Source organism: Oncorhynchus mykiss, chromosome 8, assembly GCF_013265735.2.
Source record: "Oncorhynchus mykiss isolate Arlee chromosome 8, USDA_OmykA_1.1, whole genome shotgun sequence".
NCBI lineage: Eukaryota > Metazoa > Chordata > Actinopteri > Salmoniformes > Salmonidae > Oncorhynchus > Oncorhynchus mykiss.
This window is the reverse complement of record NC_048572.1, coordinates 60,507,737-60,528,718: the sequence shown is the minus strand read 5'-3', so window position 1 is coordinate 60,528,718 and position 20,982 is coordinate 60,507,737. Positions and strand designations below refer to the sequence as shown.

The 20,982-nt window shown below is 44.0% G+C and overlaps 1 protein-coding gene across 16 annotated transcripts in view; it reads right to left on the bottom strand.

Annotated features, from left to right (window-relative positions):
- LOC110530261 (disco-interacting protein 2 homolog C) overlaps positions 1-20,982 on the bottom strand; it is a 243,557-nt gene that overhangs the window by 68,776 nt on the left and 153,799 nt on the right. For 9 of the 16 annotated variants that reach the window (XM_036985840.1, XM_036985843.1, XM_036985844.1 and 6 more), the window contains 4 exons: positions 17,458-17,568; positions 13,876-14,028; positions 7,516-7,731; positions 5,988-6,161 (listed from right to left, as the gene is read on the bottom strand). In XM_036985840.1, coding sequence (XP_036841735.1) covers positions 5,988-6,161; positions 7,516-7,731; positions 13,876-14,028; positions 17,458-17,568 — 654 coding nt within the window. The remainder of the gene's footprint in view (positions 1-5,987; positions 6,162-7,515; positions 7,732-13,875; positions 14,029-17,457; positions 17,569-20,982) is intronic. The other 7 variants (XM_036985852.1, XM_036985854.1, XM_036985853.1 and 4 more) reach the window with 5 other exon arrangements.

Below are 20,982 nucleotides of genomic sequence, written 5' to 3'. Positions count from 1 at the left end.
GGAGTTTGTCCACCCGCCTCTTGAGGATTGACCACAAGTTCTCAATGGGATTAAGGTCTGGGGAGTTTCCTGGCCATGGACCCCCCAAAAAATTGATGTTTTGTTTCCCGAGCCACTTAGTTATCACTTTTGCCTTATGGCAAGGTGCTCCATCATGCTGGAAAAGGCATTGTTCGTCACCAAACTGTTCCTGGATGGTTGGGAGAAGTGGCTCTCGGAGGATGTATTGGTATCATTCTTTATTCATGGCTGTGTTCTTAGGCAAAATTGGGAGTGAGCCCACTCCCTTGGCTGAGAAGCAACCCCACACATGGTCTCAGGATGCTTTACTGTTGGCATGACACAGGACTGATGGTAGCGCTCACCTTGTCTTCGCCGGACAAGCTTTTTTCCGGATGACCCAAACAATCGGAAAGGGGATTCAGAGAAAATGACTTTACCCCAGTCCTCAGCAGTCCAATCCCTGTACCTTTTGCAGAATATCAGTCTGTCCCTGATGTTTTTCCTGGAGAGAAGTGGCTTCTTTGCTGCCCTTCTTGACACCAGGCCATCCTCCAAAAGTATTTGCCTCACTGTGTGTGCAGATGCACTCACACCTGCCTGCTGCCATTGCTGAGCAAGCTCTGTACTGGTGGTGCCCTGATCCCGCAGTTGAATCAACTTTAGGAGACGGTCCTGGAGCTTGCTGGACTTTCTTGGGCGCCCTGAAGCCTTCTTCACAACAATTGAACCGCTCTCCTTGAAGTTCTTGATGATCCGATAAATTGTTGATTTAGGTGCAATCTTACTGGCAGCAATATCCTTGCCTGTGAAGCCCTTTTTGTGCAAAGCAATGACGGCACGTGTTTCCTTGCAGGTAACTGTGGTTGACAGAGGAAGAACAATGATTCCAAGCACCACCCTCCTTTTGAAGCTTCCAGTCTGTTATTCGAACTCAATCAGTATGACAGAGGGATTTCCAGCCTTGTCCTCGTCAACACTCACACCTGTGTTAACTAAGTATTGAGTAGCTTGGATGACACCAGAAACAAAATTGTAGACCTGCACCAGGCTGGGAAGACTGAATCTGCAATAGGTAAGCAGCTTGGTTTGAAGAAATCAACTGTGGGAGCAATTATTAGGAAATGGAAGACATACAAGACCACTGATAATCTCCCTCGATCTGGGGCTCCACGCAAGATCTCACCCCCTGGGGTCAAAATGATCACAAGAACGGTGAGCAAAAATACAGGAACCCCACGGGGGGACCTAGTGAATGACCTGCAGAGAGCTGGGAAAAAAGTAACAAAGCCTACCATCAGTAACACACTACGCCGCCAGGGACTCAAATCCTGCAGTGCCAGACGTGTCCCCCTGCTTAAGCCAGTACATGTCCAGGCCAGTCTGAAGTTTGCTAGAGAGCATTTGGATGATCCAGAAGAAGATTGAGAGAATGTCATCTGGTCAGATGAAACCAAAATATAACTTTTTGGTAAAAACTCAACTCGTCGTGTTTGGAGGACAAAGAATGCTGAGTTGCATCCAAAGAACACCATGCCTACTGTGAAGCATGGGGGTGGAAACATCATGCTTTGGGGCTGTTTCTACAAAGGGACCAGGACAACTGATCCGTGTAAAGGAAAGAATGAATGGGGCCATGTATCGTGAGATTTTGATTGAAAAACTCCTTCCATCAGCAAGGGCATTGAAAATGAAGCGTGGCTGGGTCTTTCAGCATGACAATGGTCCCAAACACACCGCCCGGGCAAAGAAGGAGTGGCTTCGTAAGAAGCATTTCAAGGTCCTGGAGTGGCCTAGCCAGTCTCCAGATCTCAACCCCATAGAAAATATTTGGAGAGAGTTGAAAGTCTGTGTTGCCAAGCAACAGCCCCAAAACATCACTGCTCTAGAGGAGATCTGCATGGAGGAATGGGCCAAAATACCAGCAACAGTGTGTGAAAACCTTGTGAAGACTTACAGAAAACGTTTGACCTCATTGCCAACAAAGGGTATATAACAAAGTATTGAGATAAACATTTGTTATTGACCAAATACTTATTTTCCACCATAATTTGCAAATAAATTCATTAAAAAACCTACAATGTGATTTTCTGGATTTTTTTCTTCTCATTTAGTCTGCCATTGTTGAAGTGTACCTATGATGAAAATTACAGGCCTCTCATATTTTTAATAGGGAGAACTTGCACAATTGGTGGCTGACTAAATACTTTTTTGCCCCACTGTATAGCCATATCGTTTTCTACTCCCTATATATAGCCATGTCATTTTCTACACCCTATATATAGCCATGTTATTTTCTACTCCCGGTACATAGCATGCTACTCCCCATACATAGCCATGTTATTTTCTACTCCTTATATATAGCCATGTCATTTTCAACTCCCGGTACATAGCCATGTTATTTTCTACTCCCTATATATAGCCATGTTATTTTCTACTCCCGGTACATAGCCATGTTATTTTCTACTCCCGGTACATAGCCATGTTATTTTCTACTCCCCATACATAGCCATGTCATTTTCTACTCCCTATATACAGTGCCTTGCGAAAGTATTCGGCCCCCTTGAACTTTGCAACCTTTTGCCACATTTCAGGCTTCAAACATAAAGATATAAAACTGTATTTTTTTGTGAAGAATCAACAACAAGTGGGACACAATCATGAAGTGGAATGACATTTATTGGATATTTCAAACTTTTTTAACAAATCAAAAACTGAAAAATTGGGCGTGCAAAATTATTCAGCCCCTTTAAGTTAATACTTTGTAGCGCCACCTTTTGCTGCGATTACAGCTGTAAGTCGCTTGGGGTATGTCTATCAGTTTTGCACATCGAGAGACTGAAATTTTTTCCCATTCCTCCTTGCAAAACAGCTCGAGCTCAGTGAGGTTGGATGGAGAGCATTTGTGAACAGCAGTTTTCAGTTCTTTCCACAGATTCTTGATTGGATTCAGGTCTGGACTTTGACTTGGCCATTCTAACACCTGGATATGTTTATTTTTGAACCATTACATTGTAGATTTTGCTTTATGTTTTGGATCCTTGTCTTGTTGGAAGACAAATCGTCCCAGTCTCAGGTCTTTTGCAGACTCCATCAGGTTTTCTTCCAGAATGGTCCTGTATTTGGCTTCATCCATCTTCCCATCAATTTTAACCATCCCCTGTCCCTGCTGAAGAAAAGCAGGCCCAAACCATGATGCTGCCACCACCATGTTTGACAGTGGGGATGGTGTGTTCAGGGTGATAAGCTGTGTTGCTTTTACGCCAAACATAACGTCTTGCATTGTTGCCAAAAAGTTCAATTTTGGTTTCATCTGACCAGAGCACCTTCTTCCACATGTTTGGTGTGTCTCCCAGGTGGCTTGTGGCAAACTTTAACCGACACTTTTTATGGATATCTTTAAGAAATGGCTTTCTTCTTGCCACTCTTCCATAAAGGCCAGATTTGTGCAATATACGGCTGATTGTTGTCCTATGGACAGAGTCTCCCACCTCAGCTGTAGATCTCTGCAGTTCATCCAGAGTGATCATGGGCCTCTTGGCTGCATCTCTGATCAGTCTTCTCCTTGTATGAGCTGAAAGTTTAGAGGGACGGCCAGGTCTTGGTAGATTTGCAGTGGTCTGATACTCCTTCCATTTCAATATTATCGCTTGCACAGTGCTCCTTGGGATGTTTAAAGCTTGGAAATCTTTTTGTATCCAAATCCGGCTTTAAACTTCTTCACAACAGTATCTCGGACCTGCCTGGTGTGTTCCTTGTTCTTCATGATGCTCTCTGCGCTTTTAACGGACCTCTGAGACTATCACAGTGCAGGTGCATTTATACGGAGACTTGATTTACACAGGTGGATTGTATTTATCATCATTAGTCATTTAGGTCAACATTGGATCATTCAGAGATCCTCACTGAACTTCTGGAGAGAGTTTGCTGCACTGAAAGTAAAGGGGCTGAATAATTTTGCACGCCCAATTTTTCAGTTTTTGATTTGTTAAAATGTTTTTAAATATCCAATAAATGTCATTCCACTTCATGATTGTGTCCCAGTTGTTGTTGATTCTTCACAAAAAAATACAGTTTTATATCTTTATGTTTGAAGCCTGAAATGTGGCAAAAGGTCGCAAAGTTCAAGGGGGCCGAATACTTTCGCAAGGCACTGTATAGCCATGTCATTTTCTACTCCCGGTACATAGCCATGTTATTTTCTACTCCCGGTACATAGCCATGTTATTTTCTACTCCCCATACATAGCCATGTTATTTTCTACTCCCGGTACATAGCCATGTTATTTTCTACTCCCGGTACATAGCCATGTTATTTTCTACTCCCGGTACATAGCCATGTTATTTTCTACTCCCGGTACATAGCCATGTTATTTTCTACTCCCGGTACATAGCCATGTCGTTTTCTACTCCCGGTACATAGCCATGTCATTTTCTACTCCCGGTACATAGCCATGTTATTTTCTACTCCCGGTACATAGCCATGTTATTTTCTACTCCCGGTACATAGCCATGTTATTTTCTACTCCCGGTACATAGCCATGTCGTTTTCTACTCATTATTCACAGTGTCACTATTTGTATTTTATACCTCATCTTTAACTCTGCATTGTTGGAAAAGGACCCGTAAGTAAGTAAGCATTTCACTGTTTGTTTGTCTACACCGGTTGTCTACGCAGCGTGTGACGAATACATTTCATTTGACGAATCTCTCCTTTACAGCACAACACCTAGAGGAATACTAATGAGATAGGGAATACACCTCGAGGTACACACTGTACTGCAATGGAATCCCTATGGGTCGTCACATAGGCCGCGTTGCCATACTGTATCTAGCAACGTATGGATAGGCGAGTCATGCAATGTACTGTAATTGCCCCGGAACACAAGCATAAACTGCAAACCATAGACGGCAACACTTGATTCCATTAGGAATGGGAATCCTTCCAGAAATGTGTTAATGGTTTCTGTGGTGTTCTCAGATGTTAACTAATAGTTGATTAGAGTGTGGACCAAGCCTTTGTTTTCAGAACATCCATCTACTTCCACCTGGGGATTATTTTCTTTTGTCGTTGGATATAAACAACTCATTTCAATAATTCACTCTCCCTGCAGAATAGTGACTGATGGGATAACAGATGGGTTCAATCACTGCATTCTTCAATGCTGGTTCAGTGGGCTCTTTAAAGCATCCAGCAGAGTTTTGGCACCAAAAAGTAAACTGCACAGGGCATTTTAAACAGACTACTTAAAACAATGTGGCACCTGCCTAAAGTTCAGATGTAAAGTGTACACTGCCAACATGAATGTCTGTATCCATGTGGAAGATTGGGAGGGCAGAGAAGTGTCTAAAAGCAGACAGAATACATTTTGCAGCAAGCACCACCTCCACGTAACTGGAGCAACCATCCGTCTGCTCTGTGTCAGAGATGAAAAGCATTCTTGAACACTCTTATCTTGCCAAGCAAACAAATGTATTTCTCACAATTTAAACAAATGTTTCACAGCCATGAAAGCAACAACAATGGGGGTTTTTTGCATCCCAAATAGCACCAGATTCCCTACATATGCACTACTTCGACTAGAACCCTGTCGGCCCTGGTCACAAGTAGTACACTATATAGGAAGTAGGGTGCCATTTTTGTCAAATACACTGCTTTCCAGACCTTACCGTTTCCCTGTAATATTATTGTTGATTTTCCATCAGCATCTTGGCTCTCATTCACAAGCATGAAAGTATAACACACTGCTTCATGCGATCACAGCACTAATTAGCCAAAGCTAACCATGGGTTAGCATCACTTCTCTTCTATCTCCCATCTTTTCACACAACTGTAGTAAGAGCAAGGGACACACCACTTCGTCAATGAACGCCACACTTGATCATCACAAAGCAAATGGGGGCTGGGTCAGAGCAGGGCAGGGAGGCGAAGGCAGGGGGGCGCTGACTGCACCACCGCACGGTGGTCTGGGATAGTGGGATACTGACCCTGCTTCTCCAGAGGGGGCTGTTGCCAGACGAGCTCTGATCCACCTGATCCAAACTCACAAGACCGGCGCACCACAGGACCTGGACCTGTGTTCCCATTCTCTACTGTGACTGGGGCCGGAGGACCCAGGACCTTCCTAGTTTTCCTCTTCAGAGAGAGGTGAGCAATGGGCCCTGCATGTGAGGGGAAAACCAGAACCTTAAATCCAGACTACGGCAACCACACAGAGCCAAAACAAAGGCACTACTGCACCCAGATGGAGGAAGGCCTCTCTGCAGTGTCTCTCAGCAAAAGAGGCATCAGCGATATGGAGAGATGGAAAATACGGTCTTCGTCCCAAATGGTCCCCTATTACATTTACTACTTTTGACCAGGGCCCATAGGGTTCTGGTGAAAAGTAGTGAACTATACAGGGAACAGGGTGCCATTTTGGACGGACCCATGGATAACGGTCACGGTAAGGGGCATGGAGAAAAGCAACTTATCTACACGGGCAGGCAGAACCAGACTAATGGGAGGGGAGGGAGGAGGGAGGGCGGGAGAGGGGGATGAAGGGAAGATGGAAAATGCTTTTCCTTCAGCCTTTTAAAAAGCCAGCACACATACACTGGGGAGCTGGTTTGTTTTGGCCTCAAAACAGGAGCGAAGAGGAAAACAGAGTCGTAACCGTCACACACAGGAAAGGATATCCTCCTCTTCAATAACACACCTAGCAGAGAGAGAGCAGGCCTAGAATACACTACAGCCAGTCAAGTCTGACACACACACACACCATGCCATGTTGTGACAACAAAACAGGTATGTGTGTAAACTGATTGTCATGGAAACGCCTCTGAACACCAAGGACTGGTGAGAAAGTTACTCATGTGCTTGTTGGTATGAATGGACCTACAACAAGCTCTGGTCAACAGATATGCCTCTCTAAATTGTCTTCAAGGAGCTCCCACAGTTTGACGTTTGTAGATCATAATAGGGCCAAATAGCTATGATGGTCTGTCTCCTAGTCCTAACTGTCTATGACCGCTGTCCCCCTGGCAGAGGGCTGACTGTCTGTGCTGTCTCTGGTGGCATTTAAACGGTGTCAGCAGCATGAAAACAGACTGGCCACTGGAACAGTCTACACAGACAACAGTGGTACTTCATGGTGACAGCCCTCCAGTCCTATTTATTTTATATAGTTTATCTACATAGGGAGTAAATAGGCTACAACAATTATTTTTCACTATTTTGAATTGTTTATGTATTATGCACTGGCCATACAACTACCCTAGGGGGTTAACTAAGTCTAGAAGGTCACTTCTGTCAGGGGGCTAGCATGCAATTAATAGAAAGTAACACTGGAAGCGCAGGCTGGTGTTGTGGCTGCATGCCTTAGGGGTTGGAACAGGATGGGTGAGGGGTGATATCAACAGTACCCACACACACACACACCCACTGGGGGTATCGAGTTAGAAAGCCAACAAGACAAACACACAGAGGTAGATAGATGTAAGTAGGTGTGTAGGTTATAGTTGAAGGGTGGTTTACCTGACTTACCGAGGTGCGTCTGGCCCATGACGTCTGCTAGCCGGCTGGCTGCCCCGCTCCCTCCACTCTGAGTGGAAGAGGAGGAGGTGGTGGAGGAGGTGGTGGAGCCGTGGATGGCTCGGCTGATCCAGTTCTCCATGTTGATGCTGCTCTGGCTGGAGGTTGGTGTGCCTTCACCCTGCATGGAGCCCTCGCCCTCCGAGCCCGACGACGTGTCTGGAGAGAGGGGGGAGAAGAGCCGAGACGGAGAGGGGAATTAGAGAGGGGGGGGGGTCTACGACGGCAGGTAGAAACACATGAACACACGTACATATGCACACACACAAACACATACCTGCATGTCACTGTCAATGTCAGACATTTGCACAACAAACAGAGAAACTTGGGCTATGCCACAAGGAGATGTCCTTTCCCCCATAGCATAACCCCTCCACTAGCATCAGCTTCCAGGCCCTCTCGCACGTTGTTCTCCAGAGCCTGGGGTTATAGGTATGAGTGGAACTGTGATGATGGGCTGTGAGTAGAAGCGATTTTTCAAAATTAACCACATCCATCCCTCTTCAGAATTATTCAGAGTAAGCATTTGTGTGTGTGTGTGTGTGTGCCATTGTAAATGATTGGCTTTCGGTTTTGAATCTCCACCTGTTTGAATGTGCCTCTACCAATTGTTGGGAGGGTCAAGTTGCTTGGATACCCTCCTTTTAGCCTCCTCCTGACAAGAACTTCCACAGGCTTTCATACCGAAGGTGAGGCGAACAGGTACACTCCACAGAACGCATGCAAATCAGAGTTGACAGAAACCTGATCATGACAGTGAGGGGGAGAATGGCTTCCATCCACTGTATCAGACTCAGTCACGAGGAGCCCTTCCCCTATAGCCCTCACAGCCCTGCACCTCACATCATTAGGCTGACTCACTTTCATGCACCCAAATCCACTGCAACACAGACAGTCTCAGCCCAAACACTGTCACTCCTACTGAGCTAATATCACTACTCTCCACTCAGGGATGTTTTTAAACCCTAGCCAGTCAGTGGCTGAGTCTGGGGATGAGGGAGTGGGTTTCTTTGTGTGCTTTATTTTGCATACTGCGACAGGACAGGGCTGTCTGCCGGGGGCCAGCGGAGGGTGTCTGTCTGAGGGATGAGAGGAACAAACAGAGGGAGAGAGGCTGGATCATGACGAGCCATTTAAGGACCAGGTGCACTGCAGAGTGACCTACTGAGAGAGATCAACAACAGGATGGGCCTGGCTCTCTCTCGGGTGTGTGTGTGTGTGTACAGTCCTGCAATTACACTTCAGCCTAGCACCTTATCTAGTTAAGTTAGCCAACAATACAGCAGCCTCGAACCGGTTGACCTTTTCTAGTAAATGTCAAATCTGCATGGGCAAAATGTTGAATATAAAAATGTAACGTGATAAATTCTGGGAAAATAGAAATCAGCAAAAAAACATAAAAAGCCTACATTAACTTAATAGGTTTTATGAGTGCACATAAAATATAATATATATATTTTTGGCCAGTAAAATGTCTGAGATTTTTTTTTTGTTATCTAGTCTAGTCCTCAGTATATCTGTGAGCCTCTCTCTGACACTGAGAAGCTGACACACTGTCTTTGCCAGTGACAGCAGTGGGAGAGACGGTAACCTTTGCTGGGCTAAGGGAGGTCTCCTCCAGCCTGCAGTGAATACCGGCTCCAACACCCTTCAGGTCACCAGGGTTCCATCCGCTCTCCTTCTGCCTACCCTGCCTGCACAAACACAGGAGAAAGAGCAGATTAACAACACAGCCCAGCCCCGCTATTGGCCGGGAAACAGCCTGACATTTGATTGGCCAGCAGTGTGTCGTACAGCACTCTTTAATTGGCTGGCTGGTGGTGTTGTCAGGGCAGTGTCAGTGACAGCTGTCAGTCCGTTCACACCTGGGCTCTCCTGCATTGTTGACACTGGGACAGATAGGAGAGCAGCCGTGTGGCGTGGCATAATGGTCCCCTGACAGCCCTATCTGAGAGCTGCCGCCCTGCCATGCTGCTCTTAAAAAGGAACTGCTGCAACTTGCCCTCCAGGTCTCAGCTCTTAGTCATGCTTTGTTGTGGCTGTTTGTTCCTCATTGGTGAAATTCAAAATCCTCCTTCAAGCGCATTGTTTTACAGTGGACTAAGATGGCATGTGGATAATGTGTGGCGAACTACCCCATCTGCTACAGTTGTTGACAGTGCCACCATTTCTGGATGCTAGCTCCAGTTTTTACTGTTTTAGTCTGAGCCTCTACAGTCTGAGTGACAGTCTCAGGTAGAGCAGTGCTAGATTGCAAGGCAGGAAAGCTTCTCAGAGGCAGTGTGTATATGGCCAGCACCACTTGACGGCAAAAATACACTGATGCCAGGCAACCACCTAATCATATTACACACAAATCCAGATGTGCGCACACACACACAGGAAGTCTCTGATGAGCCCCTGAAGACTAAGCCCTCTAGGGATCCTCAATACATGTAATGATTCTAAGAAGCCAGACATCAGAGGACCTCAGTATAAGGACATGGGCGGGTGTGTGGACGTGCGTGCATATATCCGATATGGTATCCTATTCGGGAAAACCAATTAATGTAGCTGGATTAGTGACCATTCCAATCCTAATCCTAATCTAGTATTGGACGTCAGTATTTGATTGAGATGATGGACGAAAACTCTTTGTAGCCGGTCCTGTGCTAATTTCATGTTAATTAAATTGATTAGGCTTTGACTGCTGAGATAAGGTACCAACACACACACACACACACACACACACACACACACACACACACACACACACACACACACACACACACACACACACACACACACACACACACACACACACACACACACAGTGGGAATAGAGGCAGTTGCTTTTCTTTTTTGTTTGTCCCTCAGTAACAGTCACAGCTGATTACATTGTAATGTGCTGTATGCACTGCCACTCATCATTATCAGCACGTTACACACAGAAACAGTGCATTTCCTCTGATCTCCACAACACACAGGAGATGGCGCCCTGAGACAGACACAGGCTGCGAGCCAAATGGTACCCTATTCCCTATGTAGTGCACTACACAGGGAATAGAGACCCATCTTGGGACAAATCCATGTACAAAAAAAAAAAAAAAACACGTCATAATAATCACGATACTAATTAATTAGAAAGACAGACTAGAAGACAAGGAGTCCATATTCTAATTGCCATTGGCAGGCTGTGATTCAGTGGAATAAGGCTGCTTGCCTTGCATGATACGATGTGTGTGAGTGGCTCTGGTGTCCCTGAATGCCCCCAGCCTCGCAGGCAGTCAGGCACCAACACGCAGTGAGTGGCTCTAGTGTCCCTGAACGCCCCAGCCTCGCAGGCAGTCAGGCACCAACACACCGTGAGTGCTGTGTCACTGTTCCTTCTCCCTCAAGGGGCTGTTCGCTCTGCCTTATAAGAACTCTGCCTGCCTGCTCATTTGGAATCATCTGAAAATGTGCCTGTCGTGATTTCCTGCGTGGTGTGTGTGGTGCGTGTTCAGTGAATGAATCCCTGTAGACGCCTCAGTCCCAGCCTTCAGCCCTAGCCTTCAGCCCTAATGCAAATGCGATAATGGCTACTTAACACCACTCTCTCATAAAGATACTCTCCACTCCATAAACCTCTGGCTGGGTGGGGGCCATGCTACAATCTAGCTGTTACATTCTTACAGCTCTACAGTGCAGTATATGACAAGTGATTATGTCTACCCGTTGTTGTAGCACAGACAGCACAGATGTTGGTTAGTGGGATATGGCAAAGGGAGAAATTAGCTATACCTTTCAGCTAGCTAGTATTAACCATATTACTCCTATAAGCGGAGCATTATAGTGATAGTGCACTACTTTAGTCCTATGGGCCCTGGTCAAAAGTAGTGCAGGATATAGAGAACAGGGTGCCATTTGTGATGCAAACCTAAGCCTGTGGTTCAGCTGTCTTATGTTAGCTAAGGGTCTGAGAGAGGTGACTGAAATGGATGGCAATCATAATTATCAAAATGGCAGCTCGTCAGTCAGCTGTTTTTAGCTAGCATGAGTAACAGTTTCAGAGTGACTTAACCACTCCCATGGTCATCTATGACACCATGTCAATATTGGCTTCTTTCTTCCCCAGTCCATCTGCTCCATTGACAGACTGGGGACGTTTTATCTAAGACTGTCTGGAGTGCCATCAACTCTAGTGGTAAAATACTAGGAGACTGAAGATTTAAAGTGCTGTGTTGAAGCCCTATTGTACTGTATCTAATGGATACGATCCCCCCAAAAAACATCAAGAGACAACATAACCATACTTTAACGTCAATCACATTTTCAAATGGACTCATTCCGTTGTAATTACAGCCAATCAAGAAATAATGGAGATGAAGAAAAAAAAATTACACTGTGGAAAGGAGCTTCTGATGATATCAACAACGTCAATTTGTGATAAATAGATGCTTTGCCAACCCAGGCTGATTGAATTGACTGGCAGACATGACATGTACAGGCACATAGGTGAGACACTGCATCAGTGAGTTAGTGGGGGACTAGAATTTCAGTCTCTCGATGTGCAAAACTGATAGAGACATACCCCAAGCGACTTACAGCTGTAATCGCAGCAAAAGGTGGCGCTACAAAGTATTAACTTAAGGGGGCTGAATAATTTTGCACGCCCAATTTTTAAGTTTTTGATTTGTTAAAAAAGTTTGAAATATCCAATAAATGTCATTCCACTTCATGATTGTGTCCCACTTGTTGTCGATTCTTCACAAAAAAATACAGTTTTATATCTTTATGTTTGAATCCTGAAATGTGGCAAAAGGTCGCAAAGTTCAAGGGGGCCAAATACTTTCGCAAGGCACTGTATATAAGATACAGGTTACTACACATTACGCACGACAGAATTACAAAAGCCCATAGACGTAGCTAGCTATATGCCCGCTTGGGTAAATAAATGAAACTAGCTCCAGTAGGCTAATCTTGTTGAATGTATTATACTGCACTGTTTTGTATTACGATAAAGCAGAAGAGAACATGTGGTTCTGATGCAGCACAAGCGGCTTACAAAGTTATAGGCTAGCGAATTTGATTTTAATATTGAAATATAATAGGGCCTATTTGTATAATTAGTTGTCTGACGCATATATACCTTTCATAATATTTCCCCTAATTTTATTAGCCTGCCTACCTCTTTCTCTCTCTATTGTTGCTTCATTCCTTCCTCGCTTTCAACAGTTAAATTAAATGTTTAGTTGTCCTCGTCTTCAACATTCTCCTGACGCAAAAGGCTTTCACTTCTCTACACAAAGATTGAATGGTTATGGGTCTGAATAAATAGCTTACCGCTGTCGCGTGTTCGCTCCTCTTTCAAAACTACGGGTGAGTTCTATTGGCTGCTGTATTTAACATTCAGTAAAAATAGCTTGTGTCTCTTCAAATAGTCCATTGGTATAAGAAATGCTACAGAAATCATGTCCAGCAAGCTATTCTAGTACAGATTTTCCTGCATGGGACTCCAAGCGCTAACAAGTGTTATTTACGTAGAGGCAAGTGGAGTACAGGTGCGTGAGTATTGTGTAAGAGTCAGCGGTTATAAGTTAGAAGCTTATTATGCATAACCCATCATTAATTAGCTAAATACAAGGCTAATACGGCATTGAATTCATTACCTGATAGAGGTTGGCTTGGACATCATATATATATATATATATATATATATATATATATATATATATATATGGCTTTACCCAGTATCATTCTAGAACAGGATGATCTATTTTGGATACAATTTGAATGGAGTTGACGGCGAGAGAGAAAGACAGAGTGCTCGCGCTTGCACTGATTTAAAGCAAAGATATTTGAGTGATAGGCTGTTTTAAAGTTCTGCAGCTGCAATAAAACAATTACATTTTTTTTTAAACAAGGTGACCCCCAAAATCCAGATGGAGATGTGTAAAGACGCACATTCGGTCTTTATATTACTATATCAGAGGCTATGCTGCAGCAAAAACCAGTCGCAAGGAAAAAAGTTACCATGATGAGATGATAGGGCTACATGCATTGTGAACTGTGGTCCATACTGAGAGGGGATGTCTGTCCCCACCCTGAGCGTTGATTCATCATGCAGAGGCCGTAGAGAAGACAGATTTAGACATCCCATATAATTTAACAGTTACATTTCACACCATGCTGTTCATATCATTTACAGGTTTCTCACAGAAAAGGGGAGTGGTTTTTGGCGGTAAATCCCAGAAACCGGGATACCGCCAATCAACCCTACACCCATATTCAAGCGTACACACACACACACAGTGAGGTAGTCCCAGGCAGCTATGACATTACCTTGGAGTCCTATATGTTCCTCACCTGGGGGAGTGTAGGCATCCATGGAGGACTGCACGACCAGGGAGCGGCGCTTGGAGGGCATGGGTACTGCCATCTTACCACGCTCCTTCTGTTTGGCCAGAGCCGCCTGCACAGCCTCTGTGTGGACATCTGCAACACACAGCAGGACGGACATGTTGGAAGACCTGGTGTCACAAACTCAGATTTCATCTTTATTCTGGAAACACTTAAGTGAAATGTAACTAAATTCAGTGAAAATAGTGCAAGGTGTATGCTATATTTTACTAAACACCATGGTTTCCCCAGACACAGATTAAACCTAGTCTTGGACTAATTAACACTTTCAATAGATAATCTCTATTGAACATGCCTTTTAAACATGCCCACTAGGACCGGGAAATCGTTGTGTGTCCGGGAAACCGGCCCCCAAAAAATCTAACAATCTAAAAAACAATTCCATGCCTGTAGCCACTTTTTTTAAATCATGGAAGATTGGGCTGTAACAATTACTCCGGACATTGATGACTTCAGAAGATCCAGTGTACAGTCGTGGCCAAAGGTTTTGAGAATGAAAATTAATATTTGTGTCAAAGTCTGCTGCCTCAGTTTGTATGATGGCAATTTGCATATACTCCAGAATGAAGAGTGATCAGATGAATTGCAATTCATTGCAAAGTCCCTATTTGCCATGCAAATGAACTGAATCCCCAAAAAACATTTCCACTGCATTTCAGCCCTGCCACAAAAGGACCAGCTCGTTAACACAGATGTGAGTGTTGACGAGGACAAGGCTGGAGATCACTCTGTCATGCTGATTGAGTTCGAATAACAGACTGGAAGCTTCAAAAGGAGGGTGGTGCTTGGAATCATTGTTCTTCCTCTGTCAACCACGGTTACCTGCAATGAAACACGTGCCATCATCATTGCTTTGCACAAAAAGGGTTTCACAGGCAAGGATATTGCTGCCAGTAAGATTGCACCTAAATCAACCATTTATCGGATCATCAAGAACTTCGAGGGCGGTTCAATTGTTGTGAAGAAGGCGTCCAAGAATGTCCAACAAGTGCCAGGACCGGCTCCTAAAGTTGATTCAGCTGCGGGATCGGGGCACCACCAGTACGTACAGAGCTTGCTCAGCAATGGCAGCAGGCAGGTGTGAGTGTATCTGCACGCACAGTGAGGCGAAGACTTTGAGGATGGCCAAGGTGTCACGAAGGGCAGCAAAAAAGCCACTTCTCTCCAGGGAAAACATCAGGGACAGACTGATATTCTGCAAAAGGTACAGGGATTGGACTGCTGAGGACTGGGGTAAAGTAATTTTCTCAGATGAATCCCCTTTCCGATTGGTTGGGGCATCCGGAAAAAAGCTTGTCTGGAAAAGGCTACCATCAGTCCTGTGTCATGCCAACAGTAAATGATCCTGAGACTATTCATGTGTGGGGTTGCTTCTCAGCCAAGGGAGTGAGCTCAGTCACAATTTTGCCTACCACAGCCATGAATAAAGAATGGTACCAACACATCCTCCGAGAGCCACTTCTCCCAACCATCCAGAAACAGTTTGGTGATGAACAATGCCTTGCCATAAGGCAAAAGTGATAACTAAGTGGCTCGGGAAACAAAACATTGATTTCTTTGGGGTATATGGCCAGGAAACTCCCCAGACCTTAATCCCATTGAGAACTTGTGGTCAATCCTCAAGAGGCGGGTGGACAAACTCCAAGCATTGATTATGCAAGAATGGGCTGCCATCAGTCAGGATGTGGCCCAGAAGTTAATTGACAGCATGCCAGGGCGGATTGCAGAGGTCTTGAAAAAAGAAGCGTCAACACTGCAAATATTGACTCTTTGCATCAACTTCATGTAATTGTCAATAAAAGCCTTTGACACTTATGAAATGCTTGTAATTATACTTCAGTATTCCATAGTAACATCTGACAAAAATATCTAAAGACACTGAAGACTATGTACAGTAAGAAGCTAAATTGTCCACTGCTGCTCCTCTCAAAGTGAGTCTTGTACACTGGGGACTCCACCTCTGGCTGCTCACAAAAAGTAAGACATCTCACACTAAGTTAATTCATCTTAGCTTGGTTCTAGTGAGGAAAAACAATTGCCAGTAACCTACACCCTTTATGTCATGATGCTTTAGTGGACCTGTTTAGTAATGGCCATTGAGAACAGACTACATTTGTATCCCAAATGGCGCATATTCACTTTATAGTGCACTATATAATATTCCCTTTATAGTGCACTACTTGTGGTCAAAAATAGTGCACTATATAGTAAGGGTGCCATTTGAGATGCAACCTAAGTCATATTCCCTTTATAGTGCACTACTTTTAGCCCATAGGGCTCTGGTCAAAAGTCAAAACGAGTGCACAATATAGGTAATATGGTAACATTTGGGATGCATGCAAAGCCTTGTTGGTTGTCAGGTATTCTTTAATTCAACATGGATCCTGTTTTTATAGGGCTGTATTTTTGGGACCTCTGTGTCTATTGGCTGCTCCCTCTATGGCTGGGTCTGAATAATGTCCTCAGACAACTGGGGCTTAATGTGAGATCATTGTGTTCAGCCAGATAATGGGCTATTACAGATTTTTTTAATTAAGAGCATCAAAACAACAAAACCCATGATTCAACCCCAACCCATTGGTCCAGTTTTTATAGACTATAGTACTGGTATGTTACAATGGGTATTGTGTCACACCAGAAAATCAAATGCAGGTTTTCTATGGGTGCTTGGCAGATTCTGGCACTACAGACTGTAGTCGTGGTTGCCAACTGGACTACAGTTAGGACTGTGGCCAAGCTGGTTCTGTGTGTGTTTCACATGGCACCCTATTCTCTACAATTATGTGTAGCAGAGCTCTGGTCAAAAGTAGCCCACCATATAGGGATTAGGGTGACATTTGAGACACAATCAATGTGTTTCTAAAATGAGGCTGGAGCACAGTGCCAGAATCTGTGGCTGGTATGTTGAAGCAGGGTCATTTGTATGAGAGAGAAAAAAAAGAGCAAGAGAGAGAGGGGGGGGGGGGGGGGGTGACTACTAATGAAGCAAGCTGTTGAGCTGGTAATAGCATAAGTGGTAATAATTGGTCTAAAATAAATAAGAGTGATAAACATGAAAGGATAAAAAAACTAAAAAAAACTGAGCTATTAGCATTAAGAGTGAGATTCTCTTAAAACTGCATTGTTGGTTAAGTAAGCATTTCACTGTAAGGTTGTATTCGGCGCATGTGACAAATCAAATTTGACTTGATAAAAACAAAGCGTTTGGTAATCCGAGTTTATTCTGTTACCACAAACCTATACATTTTATTTAGTGGTAAAACTATAGAGCTCCATTACTGTAGTAACTGGCAATAACTACAAACTATATAACGGGATTTTGAGGTTTGTGCTACTGTTTGGGTTGACGGAAAGAAACTGCCACTACCTCGCTTTCCAATCAAGATGCCAACTGAAGTAAAAAGGAAATTCAGCAACTCTTGGCAGTAAGAGGGAGTTGATACAAATGCATATTTATTGTTGTTTGGAGTTTTTGTGTGATGTTGAAAGGTGTCGTTGTCCTACCTGATCTGTAGCGTTCGTCCCGGGAGCCAGAGGAGCGGCGGCGGTGGTAGCGAGAGGAGGAGCCAGGAGTGACGGGGGTTCTCCTTTCGTGGGGCACAGAGGGGTCCATCCCTAGGGTGGGAGGGGGGGAGAAGGCAAGGACCGAGTTACCTAAAGCACAGCCTGGCCAGACCACAAACACCACAGCAACTGGTACTAGAGTACAGAGGCCTTTCCTATGGGTGGAACAGACAGAACACTGCAGACTCTAGTATGCCGTTTGTTTTTTTATTTCACCTTTAATTAGGCAAGTCAGTGGAGAACAAATTCTTATTTACAATGACAGCCTACCCCGGCCAAACCCGGACGACGCTGGGCCAATTGCGCACCGCCCTATGGGACTCCCAATCACAGCCGGTTGTGATACAGCCTGGAATCGAACCAGGGTGTCTGTAGTGACGCCTCGAGCACTGAGATGCAGTGCCTTAGACCGCTGCGCCACTCGGGAGCCCCGAGTTTTTACACATGTTTTTGGATGGGTCGAAGTTGCTCCTGCCAAAACCACCACCTGGATCTAAACACACTGCTGTGTACAAGGTTCTCTCTTCTTCGCACAGCAGATACCAGCCTATTATAGATTATATTATGAGCATATAGTGGTGTACTGTATAGTATAAGGAGGAAATGAATAGATCATGAAAAATAGAGGGAAATTAATACATTATACAGTCTGCATCTACATTGTTAAACTCAGTGTCAGTATTATTTGTTCCTGCGAGCACAACTTTATTTCACCACAGACATCCATGGACATTATTCAAGTCTGTCTGGTATTGTTACGCTCCTTTTAAACGGAGAGTCCCCTCAATTAACTCCCTTTCCTATTAAATCCATCAGGTGACTGGGTCACTCAGCCTCTCATTTTGCATCCCAAATGGAATCCTATTCCCTATGCCATGGACACGCACCGAAACACAGCAAACACCCAACAGTTACAATAACCCTGAAACAAGTGTTTGCTAGTATTCCACTGTTGCAGACAGTCTGCTAGCTAGAGAACACAAAGCTAGTGATCTACGACTGACTCTACGATGGCTTTAGACTAAATCTCTGTGGTCTTCATTACAGCCCAACCCTAGAAGGTAAATCGCATGTTCACAACAAAGAAACAATGAAATAATCTCCTCAGTCCTCAACACCAAAGCCCGAGGCAGGAGCTTGAGCATTGCAGCCATTTGTAATACTCTAGGCAAGTGCCCTAAAAAGTGGATTACTTTCTGCTCTGCCATAGTGACCCTTGGTTTACCAGAGACGTATGATAAATCGATGATCCCATTCCCCCTTTCTACTGCAGATTGACAAGCACAGAGAACACTCATCCACATACACGCACACCTTAAAGGAAATCAATCTCAGTCTCATCTGTTCCTGTCCACCTTTCACAGGGAAATATGCTACATTCAATAAGAGGCTCGATGGAGGAGTCTGTGACCTCAATAAGTAACAAAATACATAGATTGTTAAAGACTTCTGAAGGTATTTTAAGCTCCAAAATTGTAGCATGAAGAATTTGTCAAAGCCAGTGTGAAATGTAACTGCCCCCCCCCCCCCTTAGGGGAGTCATCTATAATAAGGTTTGAATTAGAACTACCTGTAGTTCTACACAGAGATGGGACACAGAGATGGTGGCGAAAACCGTGCTTTTTCAACCTGCACTATATAGATGTCAATGGTTTAGATAGGGTAGTCTTGCACTGCCAGGCATCACTTTGTAATCCTGGAATGGCTCGAGTCGAGGCTAGATAGGGAAAGTTTGTTGCTGGTGTTCTAAATGGCAATACACACGCATGAACAGGGTCGTTCTACCAATTCACTTAGTGAAAAAACAAACATTATTTCACCTAATTTTAACATTGTCATGAAGTGCACATGGTCAACTTAATAAAAACATGTTTTCCCATAAATAAAAATACTTTAGTAAGTAGGTATGCACAACATAAAATCGGTGAATGAATCGGCCGATATTAGGTAAAAATGCCAACATGGGTATCAGCCCGATGTCTAGTTTAACGCCGATGCGCAAAACCGATGCCAAAGCTGACGTGTATACCTATATAACGTAGGCATGACGTAATGACGCCACGTAAAATTTGGCGCTACACGTGCAACACAGCATTCCTAACCTAGCCCACAACGTCTGCTGTGTGGATTGAGCAGTCAAGTCAAGCAGTCATTTGAAAGACTAAGAACATTTCAGCAGACAACTCAAAGGCAAAATCCATTAATGCCAAGATAATAGAATTCATTGGCCTTGACAATCAACCGTTCTCTGTCGTGGGTGATGTTTGCTTTCGTGACTGGTTGAGCACCGGTACACACTACCAAGTGCGCTATTTTTCAGATGTTTCCCTACCAGAGTTACACAGTAATAGCGTCACTACTATTAGCTTCACGACATACTATGGAACGCCATTTTGGTCTTGGCGTGTCAAAAAAGATACACGTCAAATAGTGTTATTTGACGTTAAATACGCTGTTAATTTGACACGTCAAATAACACAGTTCTATTATTGAATGTTGTGGGTTCGGAATTTGCACGTGCAAGCCAAGCACCACCACTACGTAGCTCTGTCAAATATGCACAAAAAAAACACCGGCCAAACACATACAGTAGGGCAAAAAAGTATTACTTGATGAACTTATTTTCCACCATAATTTGCAAATAAATTAATTAAAAATCCTACAATGTGATTTTCTGGATTTTTTTCTTCTCATTTTGTCTGTCATAGTTGAAGTGTACCTATGATGAAAATTACAGGCCTCTCATCTTTTTAGGTGGGAGAACTTGCACAATTGGTGGCTGACTAAATACTTTTTTGCCCCACTGTAGCTAGCTTTAGCTTGGTACCCAACTAGCACCAATATTACGAGCCTGAAAACAATGACCAGTAGAAACTACAGTCATTTTCACTATTCTTAGCAATGATTTAGGAATCCTTGCGAGTAAGTATTAGCTAGGTTGCCACTTATTGTTCACCTATTGAAATTTAACTTCAGTTCATGAACATAAATAGTTAGCCAGCTACTTAACCCTGTTGTCTAAAGCTAACGTTATAAGCAGCCAGCTAGCGTCAAGCTAGCCACAATAAGGATTATGAACAGTAGTGGAATTTGCGGTTTGCCCTCAAAATAAAAGTACCTTTTTGAAAGTGATGCAGAACATTACAATTGGTGGAATCATGTCATATTTAGACTAGATAATGTTAAACAAGGTTGCAATGAAATGGGTGTCAGTCTACCCACAGAGTACAACTGAAGAGTTTACACAAATATTAGCATCGTGGCACTTATCACAGTGACCGTGTAAAATCACCTCCCCAGTCAGCCTATTGTGTGCATTGAAATTCATATTGCACTGTGCAGCTTTATTGCACTGTACAGCTGGAGGCAGGGCTTTCTTCTATAGTGCTCCATTTTTATGGAATGGTCTGCCTACCCATGTGAGAGACGCAGTCTCGGTCTCAACCTTTAAGTCTTTACTGAAGA